Consider the following 13,873-nt stretch of genomic DNA (forward strand, 5'->3'; position numbering starts at 1 on the left):
GATGTATGAAAATTATTCACAACCAAAAACAGACAGTCTGGAAATAGCCGGGATGACTTCATTTAGACAGAATTACCCGAATCTGTTTCTAATATACACAGTACACATAATAAATTTTTACAATATGACAAGGAAAACAAACTTAATAAAAGTTCCCGATCTTTTGTTACACAAGCATGCTATATCCATGCTATGTTTATAATAGTTTGCTCATGATATCACAGCTCGGTAACAAAGGCCCAAGCAATACAAAAACAGTTACTAGGCATGACATCAACTCACAACTACCGTAATTACATCGGTACACAAATTTCCCAAACTGTACATTTTCCAAACTGCTTCTCAATTTCAACGGCTGCCTTTAGACAATTACTTGCAGAGTTGTCTGCAGACTTTGAGTAATACCCGCCTTTCTTCTCTCTTTCCCAAGCGTCATTTCCCTTTAGAAAGTGCATATTTCAATTACAAGCACTATTTTTCAAATATGCCCATAAACATATGTCCAAATTAGGAGACAGTGTGGTCTAGTGGTTAGTGACAAGCGTGAGGCATCAGCAACTCCGATTCCGTTCCTTTCGCTGTCCCTGTCTGCCGGGCCCAGCAGCAGCTCAGTGAGAGTCGGCAGAATGGAACGGGTAAGAGCACAGAGATGCTTGAGCCAAACTATTTGGGCTAGAGCCCCAGCTCTGCCACTCGTTGGCTGTGTGGCCCTGGGCAAGTTAACTTCTCTGCCCGCCCCTCCGACACTCCCTCATCTGTAAGATGGGAATAATAGTAGCACTGATCCCCATACGGTTGTTGCAAGTAGTTGGCTCCTAGAAAGTATAATTTTACGTGCCTGCTCCTTAATATTACTATTCCATTTCTGGGACTCAGTTTCCTGTTGGAAGACTTGGCTTAAATGATCACGACCCATCGCATGAACTGTGTCACCTTTCTAATGTGAGGATAAGGACTTCATCTTGGTCGTGTTACCTGGATATCGTGAGGTGCCACGAATAATGCTGGAACGAATGAATTAAATCCATAGGTTCTGTAATGCCCAATAGCTACAGAGGTGAAAATATTATTCTGTAGAAATTGGTTTTTCATCCTATTTCTCTAATGGCTTGCTTTCATGTTCCCGCAGCTAATGTTGATAAATACCTCCCAGCCAATTGAAATAATAAGCATAGGGGAAAAAAGATATTGCCTTGTGATTTCAGAAGCATATTTCTCCAAGGACCAAACTTTCCGAGCCCATCCCATATTCACGACCTCTGTCTCCACTGTGTGGCATGGTCAGTCGGCTTTCCCGACCGGGCAGGGCGCCAGGGCAGGGCGACTACCCCCATTGTCACTGCTGGTCTGTGGTGCTCACACCAAATGCTGTTATTCTAGGCTTCAGGAAATTTTCTAACCACTGGACAGGGTCCAATGCTGTGTGCTAATGAGTTTCAGATTGGAAGACTTCACTGTGCATGTGTCACAAAAGTGCCACGGTTTAGGGGGGGCAGGGAAGGAAAGACACACACAAAAAGAGAAGAAAAAACAGTAGTTAAAAAATGCTGGCTACTCAAATTGACAGGGAACATGACCTCTGCACTTCATCAGAAATTCCTGCAGACTTACCAAATAAAGGAGTTTGCTTTTATCACACACTGTGAGACTCATATGGAAAAATGGAAAACACTACATCACTTGACCTCGGCGTGCCCCCTTTCAACCACAGACGAATATTGTGTACAAAAATTCTAAATCAACTTAAGATGTTCAAAAACAAAAAAAAAGCTTTAATTTTTTTGCGTTCGACTTGATGATGACTATTTTGGTTTTTGAGCTTTCGCTCAGAAGGTTCACAAAGGAAACGGAGTCGTAATTCCAGGAAGAGCATTTTATCACTCTGGGAATAATAATGTGGTGGCCACCGCCAGGTAGGCACATCCCTGTCTCTACTTCCATGTGGTCCTGAAGAAAATAACAAGCAAGTCTCACTTACCCAGGTTTGAAAGTCACCCCAGACCGAATCATGATTATTTGCTTACATTAACAGAGCATTAAAACCAATTTTAAACAACTTGAGGAAACAATAGCCATCTTTTCTTGGTGATTCACTTCTCTGGGAAGCTTTTTCTCCCTTCATGGAAACCCACAGGCTTGATATCAAGATTTCTCATTATGCTATCACAGTCTATCAAAGAAGAATCCCTTCTTGGGGGAGTCTAACTCCCAGGACTTCTTTTGAATAATGAGATTACGTTTAAAAAAAAAAAATTTTTTTTTTTTTTTGGCCACACTTAGTATTGGCGACTTTAAAAATCCAAGCCTTTCACATCCTCCAACTGTCACCAACATTTTTTCAGACGATGTCAATAAAATTGATTGCTTGCAGTTCTGAATTCTGCTCTGCACATGGAAACAATATAATTTGTTTTAAAGTATTTTCGATGGGGGCGGAAGGAGAAACTGAACCTCAGCAAGCCTATCCACAACACTGGGGTGGGGTAAGAGAACGAACCAGAAGCACTGTAAATGGTCTGAATATTATGGTCTGCTGGAAACTTTGACAAAAATTCCTGATGTATAAACCCTTAAACCTTGCTGTTGTGCTGACTGATATGTCTTCCTGTCAGACATGAATGATGTTTCTGGAACATTAATACGTTCATTAAATTCTAACTCCCTGTACTTAAAATATTCTGTACTTTGGCTCAGAGGCATCTTGACAGCTTTGTTGTAATCATATATGTGAGGCCCCCAGACTACACAGTTGTTGAGATGCCTCATACCTACAGCCAATCTGTTGCTTTTACAAGTTTAATCTAGGTATTAAGGAGCCGATTGTGGAACCATGTCGATTCGACATCTTCAACTCAGTTGTATATCATAGAAACCACTATGGGTGGTGACAGGCTCCCATGATGCCCAGCAACCATGCATACCTCTAACTCCCTAATCTGTAATACTACAAAATACGGCTCGCTCGCTCTCTCTCTCTCTCTTTTTTTTTTTTTTTCCTTTTTCCAAAGCACAAGTGGACGACCAGCAAGGGTCCAACAGTGTTATTCCTAATTACCTTTTTTTTCACTCTTGATCCTGTGGCTCTCATAATTAGTTACCTGGGGCTGCAATCCAATTTGAAGTGATGACAAGAAAGTGATCCATGAAAAAGTAATAAGTTAAATCCAATTTCAGCCTTCCTCTAATTAAATGCACATGGAACTAATGAGTCCAACCCTAGCATTTCAGTGATAATGGTAATTAGCGAGGTGGGAGTCGCTCTCTTTTTCAACACTGGAGGTGTAAACCACAAGGTAAAATGGTAGGAGCACTCTTAATTACATGTGTCATTTTGTTAGCAATTTACACATTTTTGACCAGTCAAGTATGTTTTTTTCCCTGTCCCTCCCCACCTCCTAGCCCCAGCAATGATTGTAACGTACCATTCCATGTTCCAACACAGGGAAGCTCCGAAGAGCACTTCAGACTTGAGAAGGACAAATAACTTTTCTTTGCTGTCGCTCACCACTGGGACGCACACGCAGACAAGGCGACAATTAAGGATAATTACACAGACCTTAGTCCTCTTAACTGAAATCCAGATATTTACAGTGGAATAGGATTTTGTTGGTTTGGTTTCATTTTTGCTTACAATATGGAAAATATAATAATTTGCTTATTTGTGGCAAACAGGGCACTCAGTAGATGCTGAGGAAATATACACGGGAGGGGCAGCTATAATGAACTTCCTGACAGCATACGGGTTGTCTGTGGTCCCCCCCAAAAACCTGGCTTCCCATTCTGGTGCTATACCTGTCTGTGTGCTCTGCAGCAAGTCAGGGAACTTCTGTAAGTTTTACTTTTCTGCATCCACAGCACAGGTAAATGACATTCCTATACCACAGGGTAGCCATGGGGATGGTCCCACATTCAGCACTTGACTAAATGTTAATTATCTTTGCATACAGTGACATATGCATATGGTAACAAAGATATGCTTACATTTAAAATATGAGCAAAGCACTTGAATTTTAATGCTTAGATACATGTAAGATGACCATGTAACTAAATGCCCAAACTGGGATACTTTCAAAGAGTGACAATTTTTATAAATAGAGACAGGCAACAGGCATAGACTAGGGATATCCTGGAAAGGCTGGGACATAGGATCATCCTATACACTGCAGCTGAAATGGCAAAAATGAGCCAATTGATTATATTACAACTCCAATCAGAAACTCAGAGATAAGGACTAGACATACTATTTTATTAAAAAAGTTTTTACACACTTATTTTTGAGAGACAGAGAGACAGAACATGAGCGGGGAAGGGGCAGAAAGAGAGAGACACACAGAATCAGTAGCAGGGTCCGGGCTCTGAGCTGTCAGCACAGAGCCCAACGCGGGGCTCGAACCCACGAACCGTGAGATCATGACCCGAGCTGAAGTTGGACACTCAACCGACTGAGCCACCCAGGCACCCCAAAGCATACTATTTTAGAAAAAAAAAATCTGAAATTAAGAGTATTTGACCAGGGCCACAGGATGGCCTTGAGGTTCAGGAAACCCTTACAAGAGGATACAAAATTCTGTGTGCCTGTGCATTTTTCTCAAGGGAGGGGTCACTGCCTCTATCGTACTTTTAATGGTGTGTATAATCCGAAAGACTTAATAACCATTTTTAAAGCATCATTTCTACTTTATTGATTCTTACCAAGATTTATTTTTCAGGGTTTTGGGAGTCTCCAAAGTCGTGTGATTAACAATGACAACTGACAAGGCATCCAAATTTCACCACTTCCCCTCAATTTCATGTCGGGGATGCCAATTCTAGACAATGTTAACTCTAGACATTTAAAACAATTTTTTTTGCCTCCTCCTGAATTATATCCACTTTACTAATTCAGTGCGCAGGGCTATTTTTTAAGGGTCAGTATTTCAAAAACCATTCCGTTTCACTATCTACAACGTAAAACTGTAGTTTCCTTTAAAGGTTTCCTCTTACCCATTTATTCCTTAGTGAATAACGTGGAAATGATATGAGGTACTAAGATTATATGTGGCATTAATGCAAAGCAAAAATGCTGCCTAAAGCACGTTTTATATAACTGCAAATAAAAATGCTAAAAAAAACACCTGCTGCATCTTGTATTTTAACCTCCTCTACCTCAAGCAGGAGTCCTCACTATACTCCTGAGCCTCCAACCGGATGACACGGCTGTACTTCCCAGTGGATTTCACTACCTTTCCTTCCAGTGAAATGGCCTCCTGGATGAGGGGCTCCTACACGATGTCACCTTGGAAGGGGGGAGGACAGGCACGAGGGAACGTCTCAGATGACTGGTTTCAAGTTCAAATTCTTTATAGACGGCCTGAAACTGTGGTCAGCTTTCCGCTGTAAGCAACACACAAGGTTTACTTTCTTTCCTAACTTTAATGCTGCCAGAATACACATGTACTTTTACTTTCTTAGGAGAAAATGTGTCATTTGATTTCCTTCCAGTTTATGTACTCGTGCCAACAACTAAAATGCTTAAAGAACCAAAATGAATTACTACCCAGAAACGGTGGTCAAAGTTCCAAAATTCGATCAATAAAATTGCTCATCTACTCACAAATTAATCTTCAGCCAGTAAAGTTGCACGTTTTCGAGGTTATGAGCACACCTGCATCATTAAGCGTTTACTTCATTTGTTCAAGCAATCTTCAGAAGCATGTAAATATTTATAAAAGCAAGTCTACTATTTTTACCCACATAGAATTTTCTTTTTCTGTAGCAAAACCTTGTTAATTCTTTGACAACTCCTAAGCATCCTGAGGGCAGGGTCTGTACCCTTGACGGTTTCGTGTGATGCCCTATGCGTGGAGACTGATCCAGAAATGCTCACCAAATCACATCTAATAGATCCAGATCATCCTCATCCTGAATTTACCACGGGGCCAATTTTCAATTTTCATTTGTGTCATTCATTAAAAAAAAAAAAAATTGCAAGGCAGCTCAAGAGGCTAGGCTGACCAAGGGGCTATTTAGGTTACCAAGTAGAGTGTTTTTTAAGAACATCAAAAGCAGAATCTATACCAATTAATGCCTTGATTATACAAACCACACGTCACCCAAGAATGTGGCCAGCTCAGATTTAGTTCTGTACATGTAGCTGGAGAGAGCGTCTTCCTGAAATTAGTCCAAATTGCTGATGTTTGACTACATTTTGTGATCTCTATCGAGTAACCACTTAGAGCCTCCTCTAACTTTCCATTCTCTTTTGTTTGTTATCATCAGCCTGGGAAACTGGAGAGCACTGCCAAACATAAAGCAGAGAAGTGTGAGATATGCCTAAAATATAAGTCACAGTATATTTGGGGATTTGGGTTTCTTTTTTTTTTTTCTTTCCCCTCAAGCAATCAGTAGATCAAATTCTTCTCCCCTGTCAAGGCTTCCTCTATGCGGAAGATCTGAAATTTGCGAAAATAGGTCTCTCAGTGTGGTTACGAAGGGTACGAACAACAGAAATGAACCCTGTTAAGATTTGTGATGGGATTTCCCTTTCATTTCAGAGCCACACTGGATGGGGTGCCCCAGCGAGGGCATGGCATGGCAAGGTATCTCTCTGAAGGTTATTCCTTCCGTGAATCACCGAGTCTATATACGTATTTTTATAAGGAGGTAATATACCATGTGACCTAGGTTAGTAATTTCTCCTTTCTGTTTGTAGAAGGTCAGCCAACCTAATAAAGCCTGGTGGATTTGCATGACCCTACCAGGCAGCTGACAAGACGTAGTCTATGATGCACGTGCACGCACACACACATTCACACGCGCGCACAGCCAACCCACTGTTTTTTTTCCCAATCAACTCTTAAAGCTGGTCTAAATTCTATGCTTGTCAACTCTCCCACAGAGGGGTAGGAAGGGACTCAAAACATCTTATTTAGCAAAACCAGCATTCAAGATGGCCCCCTCGCCCCACACTTTTTATACAGACTGAAGTGCTCAGCAGAATGTGTTAGGTTGGTTTTGACACTGTCTTTGCCAAGAAAAATGAAGCTCTCTGTATCATACTCTTCTGGTGGCTGAAAACCTTATAACGGGCAAGAAAAAGAGCCCTCAAAAGGAAATCCCCTGAAACTTTACTTCATATATTTAGCCCTAAAGCAACTTCGTTCATCTTGGAAAAGAAGTTACCTAAAAATGCCATATGTCTTTAAAAAGCAAGTATGAGGGAATATAAGTCTAGTATAAAAAAAATTACAAATGATCTTCAATCCTGAAGAGCAGTGCATCAGGCAGACTGTGTATGTGTGTACTTTTTAAAATTATCCCTAACCAAAGCTCTACTACGTACAAGATTCCCACCTCCCCGCAATAATATATTGTCATTTTTCCAATGCACTTGAGGTCTGATAAATTCAAGAGGACTAACAGTATTTTTAAGGCTGTTAGAGCTCCAAGAGGGAGGCCAAAAGAATGGACAGTCATTTGAATCACTGAGTGACAGGCTGGGCCAGCTCCCTGTATACATTAATAAATTAGAATTTTAATTGTGTCTCTGTCTGCAGGAGATGCCCCAGCACTTTAATATGTACCAACAATTGGCTATGTTCTGGAATCTGCAATGTGGCCTCCGCGGCTGACCTCTGAAACACAATTCCCAGTCTGACTACGGAAACTGTTCAGTTTGATCCTTTCAACTTATTTGAATCCTGACAAATAAGCTCACAGCTGAAAGGTCAACACAGTCATATTTCATCCTCCAGAGCTGTTCTTAAGACATCTGCACAACAAAGCACTTCTTACAGCACCTGACATGGGACCTCAACGGCACTGCACCTCATTAAAAATATCCCCAGCATTCACACACGCGGAAAGGCCTATGGATCAGCGATGATGGTTTACCAAATCACTAACTGTTTTTGAAAGTGTTAGTCAACAGTGCACATTGTCATCCAACTGTTCCCCGTAAAGTGCTACTCTATGTGCTCTAGGCAGTGACGCTTTCCCAAGTAGATGTAGAGGCAGGGCTTGTTCCCCAACGTCGGTCAGATCTTTGCAGGATCATTGGGGAAGTGTGGTCACTTGGTTCTGACCTGAGAGAAGTCAACACAAGCTAGGATTTGGGTTGACCCCATGATCAATGTCGCTGGGGCCAAATTCCACCCAGCAGCTACCATTTACAAATTCCGTCCCAAAATGTCCAGGGTGAGAAGTTCCTTTTACTTCCCGTTTCGAGCACGTCCCACTCCCAGCTGTACGAGTAGCTGAACCACAGAGAACCTGGCAGTGCCCTGTCTTGGATGTGAGCATGAACACCCTCTGTCGAATTTTTTGGAAATATCTGTCACAGTTTCCAGCTCCAAGTCGAAAATTCAAAGCAGATTTTTATGAGCCCGCTCCTACCCTGTACTACGGCTCTGCCCTCAATGGGCCTGAAACGAGAAGTTGCTAAACCAGTCTTTTTTGAAATCTTTACACACAAATTGCTTGCCAGTTTTTATGGACGATCCAGAAAACATCCACTAAAGAACAGTGTACATTATACTGGTTACTAGGTATATTAAAAGTGCCGTATCTTCATCAGTCCTACTAACAGGTACTTGACCCCATGACACTTTGGGACAAACGATTCTGTGCTGTGGGCGATCTTTCCTTGGAGTACAGGACCAGTTAAGTAGCATCCCTGGCCTCTACCTACTCGAGGTCAGGAGCACCCATGCCCCCATGGGACAATAAAAACAACTGTCCCCATGGGACAATAAAAAAAAGGACATTGCCCTTCGTCCCCCTGGTGGGTAAAATCACACCCAGTTAAAAACCAGTGTGCTAACATTACACGTACGTGTGCTGCATTTCTACCCCCATCATGAGACAATGAGGTGACCTACCTCGAGTACTAGGAACTGCTCCTTGGTGCTACCTGCTGCCTATTAAGCAACCCACACTTGTAACTACTCATCCTCTTACTACATCATCTCATTAGGAGACGCTCCTCCCAGCAACTGCGCTTTTGGTTAAATAGACATTTTTTCCGAAATGTCATACTCTGCTGGTAAACTAAGAATGCACCTTCTGCACAAGAGTTTCGTACGTGATCTGCAACTCCCAACACAATCCGCTTCTGAATTGTTTGTCAGCTCTCCCAAAGTGTATCGTGTCTTTTTTTTTTTTTTTTTTTTAAAGAATTGTCACCTGAAGGGCTGGTTGTTTGTCATTCCTCTTGGGAGATTTTAATCCACTAACTTGCTGCTGCTGTTGCTGCTGAAGGAGAAGCTGTCTTGCCACTTGAAGTGCCTGGAAGGAAAAATGGAAGAAACACGTTTGTGTTGAGTACCCACCCATGTTCGGGGCTTCTTTTACATACAGGAGGACTCCGGGAAGTACACCTTAGGGTGGGATCCTGACCTTCACGATCCTGGGCAAATGCCACAGCAAAGAAAACTTACCATCAGTCTAAGTTAGAAAACTTTCCACCTTTGTTTACATTTTCTTAGATTTAGTCCATTTCGCTGATCGTTCCTTAGGCATAGCAATCCACCCAAGCAGACACTATTCCTACATTAAATAAATCTGACATAAAACTTGAACAATGAATAAACGGGACTCTGAGGAAGGGAGGCAGGAGGCCAAGAAGGGGCTGGGAAAAAGACAGAAACTTAGGGGACAACAACGGGCTCTTTTCGGAGACAACTTTATCCTCCAATTCTTCTTGGGGGAACTTAGGAAGTTAAATCAACAGTAAGACTTTGGTCGTTTCTGAGCCCAAATAAAGAGGAAAAGGTAAATGGTGAACCATGCTATGGATAAAGGTATTTGGAGAAGGGAGATCAAAGCAGGTAAGATATACCCAGGGTGACCTGGAAAGATCATGTAAGAAAAAAACTTAGCAAATTTGACCTCTAAGTCAACTCAAAGGGTACAGTATGTACCTGTGAACAAAACTGATTTTGTCTAATACAAAATGATTCTTTTAAGCTTGTAACATGGGTCGTATTTATTTATTTATTTGAGAGAGAGAGAGAGAGAGAGAGAGAGAGAGAGAGAGAGAGAGAGGGAGGGAGGGAGGGGAGAGAGGGAGAGGAAGGGAGGGAGAGAGAGAGAGGGAGGGAGAGAGAGAAAGGGAGAGAAGGAAAACAGGAGAGTCCTCCCAAGTGCAGAATATAGACTGACCAATCTTTTTGAAAAGTTCAAATAAGAAAAGTGTCATCAATAAACCCTCCTGAGGACATTTACTGTCAAAGAATTTAACAGAAATAATAGTTAGCCACACGGTTCCAAAAAGGGCAGTAGGATCAGCAACAGAAGATTGAAGTTTCCAGACACCGTGCTAGAAAAGTTAGATTACTGGAGTCAATTTGGCTGTGAACCAAAATTGTTCATGTGCAAGATATGTCAAGAATGTTCATTAATGATGTGCTTAGACTTTAGAGACAAAATGGGATTTCTTGGGGATTACATCAATAAACATTTCTATATAGTCACTAATTATTTGTGTCTAAAAGGTGTACACATAGATGTGGTCAATGTTATCAAACGGATCTGATACTCTAAGTCTTAGAAGGTGTGCATTATGGACTTATGATGGTAGCGTGTTCCTCAAAGAGAAACTGAGACTTCATTTACATAAGAAAATAATGTATAGGGGCACCTCGGTGGCTCAGGTGGTTAAGCGTCCAACTTCGACTCGGGTCACGATCTCGCTTTTGTGAGTTCGAGCCCTGCATCTGGTTCTGTGCCCACAGCTTGGAGCCTGCTTCGGATTCTGTCTCTCTCTCTCTCTCTCTCTCTCTCTCTTTCTGCCTCTATCCTGCTCTCTCTCTCACACACACAAATAAACATTTAAAAAAAAAAAGAAAATAATGGATATAATTCCAAGAAATGTGACCGTGAGGCCGTGAGTGGGGGAAGGGTAAGATACCATGGAGATCCCTGTGTACTGAACTCAGGGGGAAGGAAAAACAGAGTGGAGAAGAGGATTATCGTTCAGGGTTAAAAATGCTGAATCAGCAAGAATAGTACTTCTCAAAGGACAACTTCACTGAACAGAGCTCATGACTGTACTACTAAAACAAAGAGTATTTTCAGGACATTTTGTAAGGCCGATCGGTGCCTTTGGGTCTAAACGGCGCAAAGGGAGGCAATGAGACAGACACACTGATAAATGGGTGACGAAGAGAAGATTTGGGGAAAGACGCAACCTTCCTGTCCCAGCTCCCCGCTATCCCCACCCCCTTGTCCCAGGGAGGCCTCCTGCCCCCCTTGTCCCAGGGAGGCCTCCTGCCCCCCTTGTCCCAGGGAGGCCTCCTGCCCCCCTTGTCCCAGGGAGGCCTCCTGCCCCCCTTGTCCCAGGGAGGCCTCCTGCCTACCGAAGGCACCATCACCACCAGCCCCTTCAGATGTAAGGTACGGGCTGCTGCGTCTGTGAAGGGAGAGACATGTTCAAGAAAGCCTGCCTGGAAGAGTCTCCAGAAGAGAGGCTGTCTGAGAGGGGCATCTGGAAGCCAAGACGCCTGGGAGAGTTGCCCGAGACTCCAGCCTGCTGTCTCTGAGGAGGATTCACCATCACTGGACTCCGGGTTTCCTGGTCTCCTTGGAGACGCTCAGTACATGCGTAGGTGTAAAAGTGGGCAGAGTGAGGATTTCATTTATATCATATAAGAAAAATAGTCCCCTTTGCAAGGTGCCTGCAGGAGCAAAAGCCTCTCCTCCTACTATGTGTGTTCCCTTAACTATTTCACATGAGGGTTTTATAGCTTTTTAAGGTAGGAGAGAGAACCGCTCCATATTTTAAGTACTCACTTCAGAGTTCCCAGAGTAATAATGAACGAACGGATCGGCAAAGAAGGGTCTAGCTGCTACCGGAAAGGCAGACAGAGGAACCGCAGATGACAGTGAAGAGTGCAGAGGAAGGCAGGTTGGGAAAGAGTAAAAAGGTTAGGTATACTGGATACTACAACAGAGCAAGCAAACAAAGGCAGAGTGACAGAAACCCCACAGTCACAAATCTGTGTTAAAATTATTTACCACATTTCACGGAATATGGAATTTGGAGTTCAATTTTTAAAAACGCTTATTTGTTTTTGAAAAGAGAGGGGGGCGGGGCAGAGAGAGAGAGGGAGAAAGGCAATCTCCAGCAGGCTCTGCACTATGAGCGCAGAGCCCAACTCGGGGCTTGAACGCATGAACCGGAAGATCATGACCTGAGGTGAAACCCAGAGTCGGACGCTTAACTGAGCCACCCAGGTGCCCCAGGTATTCAATGTTTAAAGAAACAAATCTCAAAATAAAAAAAAAAATAAATAAAAGAAATTAAAAAAAGAAAAAGAAACAAATCTCTGAGACTCTGTATAGTTAACTCCTCATTTTGGTAAAATACATATTTAGTGTTTTTTTTTTTTTAAAAACACACACACACACCACCTCACAAAACTATTCTTTTTTTTTTCTTTTTTTAAAATATTTTTTAACATTTATTCATTTATGAGAGACAGAGAGCACAAGCAGAGTAGGCGCAGAGAGAGAGAGGGAGACACAAAATTGAAGCAGGCTCCAGGCTGTCAGCGCAGAGCCCGACTCGGGGCTCGAACTCACAAATCGTGAGATCATGACCTGAGCCGAAGTCGGACGCTTAATCGGCTGAGCCACCCAGGCGCCCCTCACAAAACCATTCTTATGTTGTCATTGGAACACTGCACTGTTTAAGAACAAGACAGCATAGGACTCAAACCTAAGTATTTAATGAATGTTTATTGAGCTGGCTCTATGCATTTCAAAATTAGCTAGTGAAATCCTGGCAATTATTTCGCTGGTTTTAAGAAAAAAAAAATCATTCAGGTGTGTACCATCTTATTTTAGACCTGATGCGGAGCACATAAATTTAAACAGTCATGTAATGAACTCCAGCTCCCTTACAGCATTTCATACTGAGCCTTGTTGGAGAAGATAATCAAAGATAGCAGCACAGGGGCGCCTGGGTGGCTCAGTTGGTTAAGCGGCCGACTTCGGCTCAGGTCATGATCTCGCGGTCCGTGAGTTCGAGCCCCACGTCGGGCTCTGTGCTGACAGCTCAGAGCCTGGAGCCTGTTTCAGATTCTGTGTCTCCCTCTCTCTCTGCTCCTCCCCTGTTCATGCTTTGTCTCTCTCTGTCTCAAAAATAAATAAACGTTAAAAAAAAAAAATTAAAAAAAAAAAAAAAGATAGCAGCACAGGGTAGAAAAGGCTTGGGAACTTGTAGGAACACAAGGGATATTTTAGTCAAACTACCGAAGAGAGAAGAATAAAGATGGAGATACGTGCAAATTGGTTTTCCAAATTTTATTCTCAACATGAATGCAAACAGGCAAAATAATTTCAAATATGTGGGATGGAGGGGCAACACTAGTGTAAATTATTCACCTTGATCTGCACTGTTGTGAACTGCTTCACAATAATTCCCCAGCCTCATCATGATGACGGGAACAAAGTTGGAACAAAGTATTAAATCCATCCTCCCCCACCCCCAAATCAACTGAGGTCTTGCCAAGTGTTGTTTTTGTTTTTGGTTTTTTTAAAGCTTATTTATTTATTTTGGGAGAGAGAGAAAGTGTGAGTGGGGTGGGGACAGAGATAAAGGGAGAGACAGAATCCCTAGCAGGCTCCACGTAAGTGCAGAAGCAGACGTGGGGTTCCATCTCACGAACCTCTGATATCACGACCTGAGCTGAAATCAAGACTTGGACGCTTAACTGACTGAGCCACCCAGGCGCCCCTCACCAGGCATTTTAAAACATAATTTATTAGAACTTAAAGTGCTGTGAAATCAAGCATCCAAGGGCACTTGTTTTTCCGATTTCTATTGGGTATAAATCACTGTAACCTAGATTTTAAACTGTCATAAAAAAAGAGGAATAAGTCCTTAGTGTAC

General features: G+C 42.4%; 1 protein-coding gene across 8 annotated transcripts in view; it reads right to left on the reverse strand.

Annotated features, from left to right (window-relative positions):
* FOXP1 (forkhead box P1) overlaps positions 1-13,873 on the reverse strand; it is a 455,797-nt gene that overhangs the window by 141,413 nt on the left and 300,511 nt on the right. For all 8 annotated transcript variants that reach the window (XM_042979417.1, XM_042979412.1, XM_042979416.1 and 5 more), the window contains one exon: positions 9,163-9,264. In XM_042979417.1, the coding sequence (XP_042835351.1) occupies positions 9,163-9,264 (102 nt within the window). The remainder of the gene's footprint in view (positions 1-9,162; positions 9,265-13,873) is intronic.

This window comes from Panthera tigris, chromosome A2 (assembly GCF_018350195.1).
Source record: "Panthera tigris isolate Pti1 chromosome A2, P.tigris_Pti1_mat1.1, whole genome shotgun sequence".
NCBI lineage: Eukaryota > Metazoa > Chordata > Mammalia > Carnivora > Felidae > Panthera > Panthera tigris.